At 42.4% G+C, this 2,625-nt stretch overlaps 1 protein-coding gene across 1 annotated transcript in view; it reads left to right on the plus strand.

The window, feature by feature from the left end:
* The window catches only part of LOC109359785, a 3,242-nt gene extending 1,914 nt beyond the window's left edge, over nucleotides 1-1,328 (plus strand). The window contains exon 3 of the mRNA XM_019604480.1: nucleotides 27-1,328. Within this exon, the coding sequence (XP_019460025.1) occupies nucleotides 27-1,328 (1,302 nt within the window). The remainder of the gene's footprint in view (nucleotides 1-26) is intronic.

A 2,625-nucleotide genomic window follows, 5' to 3' on the forward strand; every position in this document is an offset into this window, starting at 1 on the left:
CCAACCATACCAACCCTCCATACCAGCCAAACCAACATGCACCCACCAACACACGAGGCCAAACAAATCGCCGCCAAAACACTTTTTTCCCTGACCTACCCCCTTTTCCAAAGCTTGCTATATCGAATGCTGAACTCTTTCACCAACTGGCAGACCGTCACTTATTAGCACCATACCCTGTCCAACCTTTTGAGGGCAAATTGCCTCCATGGTACAATCCGAACCACACATGCAACTATCATATGGATGTAGCGGGACACTCCATTGAGGACTGTGAGCAGTTTAAATTGGCAGTGAGAAAACTCATGGCTTGTGGGAAGCTTGAGTTTGAGGATGATGCTCAACCCGACATCAGTAAGAATCCGATCCCGAACCATAATCGTGAAGTAAGCATTGTCGATGTTGAGAAGTCAGTAGTAAGGAGGGTGTTTGACTTAGGAATGTCAATGCAATATCTCTTTGATGTTTTGAGAAGGAATGGATATAACATAGTAGCACCAACCGCAACTGTATGTGATGAGAAGGGCTTGGATCTAGAATCTCGCTGCGATTATCATCATGGTCAGGCAGGACACTCCATAGAGGATTATTGGGGGTATAAGGCGAGAGTGCAAGTCTTGCTAAACCTTGGAGTCATTCATGCAAAAAAGGCTAAACGTGATGGTGTAGAAATTGATATGGTTGAAAAAGTCACACTCAGGGTCTCACTCCTTAGAGATTCAAACCCCGAAAGGGTGACTATCAAGATCAGAAAACCTCAGCCCTTCGCTTATAAGAGGATGCATAATGTCCCATGGAGTTATGAGGTTAAGGTTGATGCAGCGTGGGAGGCCTCTAAAGTTCCAGTGTCAAAGGTAGTCATGACCGGTGAAATCACAAGGAGCGGGAGGTGTTATGGTCCACCAGAGGGTTATACTCGGAAGGTGGGAAAAGGTGCAGAAGAAAAGAGTGGTTTAGTTGATGAAATAACTGAAAATGATGACGAAGAATTTCTTAAGATCATGAGGCAGAGCGAATACGATATGGTGGAGCAGTTGGGGAAAACTCCTTCAAAGATATCTCTGTTGGGTTTGGTGTTATCCTCAGATTTACATAGAAAGGTGTTATTAAGGGTGCTTAATGAGGCTTACGTTAACCCTGATGTCACGCCTAGCAAGATGATTAACATGGTGGATCCTGTGAAACATTTTAACATAATAACATTCTTCGATGAAGAAATGGTGAGGAGGTCGAAGAAAATACCCCATGCACTACTCATTACTGCAAAGTGTCGAGGTCATATTGTTGGCAAAATACTATGGGAGTTGAGAAGGATGAAATTGTTCTGAGGCAGATGATTGTCACGCCTTTGACGGGAATTAGAGGAGCATAGTGGGTGAGATCACATTATCATTGGAGATTGGGCCTAACATCTTTCATGTGTTGTTTGTAGTCATGGATATCGACTCCTCATATACAATGTTGTTAGGGAGGCCTTGGATCCATGAGGCAGGAGCTGTACCGTCCACTTTGCATCAGGCGGTAAAATTTGTCAGGGATGGTATGGTAATCACTGTGCATGGAGAAGAAGAAGTATTGGTTTCGAAGCCGGTATCAGTGCCCTATGTAGAGAGTACTGGTGATGGTGATGATTCCTTGCATTGTTTTGAGGTAATCGAGGACCAGGAGCGTGAAGGGAAGGATCATGTACATGATGTGAATGAGGTGGTGACCCGAATCATGACTACAAAAGGGTACGAAATAGGGAAAGGTTTGGGTACGCATCTGCAGGGCCTTCCATCATTCATCTCAGTCTCAGAGAAATTTGATAAGTTTGGGCTGGGATATGAAGCTTCATAGAAGGATGTGGGCAGGAGCATGAGTTGGAGAAAGGAGCATGGAGGAATGTTGTAGAAGCCCATTCCTCATATCAACGAAACATTTCCAAGTCCTGCATCAGTTGACTTTAATGAGCAAAACATCCATCTTTCCGTCAACTTTCTAGAGGAAGACGACACACATGAGACCAGCTGTATCCGCATCGATGAGGACAGGACACCATTGAAGAATTGGCATTCTGAACTATTGGATGAAATAGTATCATTAAAGTAATTATTTTCGATTGGGTTGTAATTTTTGTTTTCAGATTTGATTGAACTTATGTTTACGTGACTTGGGATACTATCTTTGTTAATTTGCAGTAAGGTTATTGATTGTTTCGCGTCATTAATTTGCATCTCACCATTATCATTCCCGATTTCTCCTTTTCTTCTATATGAATTTGTTTGTTTTGCTTCCCTGTCCATCTCCCAATACTTCATGAATAAATACAGGTACTTAAATCTTGTGGAAAATTTTCCCAGTAATACAGTAATTGAAAATCCATCAATTAATTCGTCTGCGACACCGGATGATGAATCTGCTGCATCAGATGAAGAACAGGAGGATGTGGAGAAGTTCTCAAAGATGTTAGAACATGTCGAAAGAGAGTATGTTGTGAACACTGAAGAAGTTGAATTAATCAACATGGGGACAGAAGAGGATAAAAAGGAGCTGAAAATGGTAGACAACCCGGAGCGTTTCGAGATGATAAATTTGTTCTGTGAATATATGGATGTGTTTGCTTGGTCTTATAAGGACATGCCA

This window comes from Lupinus angustifolius, chromosome LG11, assembly GCF_001865875.1.
Source record: "Lupinus angustifolius cultivar Tanjil chromosome LG11, LupAngTanjil_v1.0, whole genome shotgun sequence".
NCBI lineage: Eukaryota > Viridiplantae > Streptophyta > Magnoliopsida > Fabales > Fabaceae > Lupinus > Lupinus angustifolius.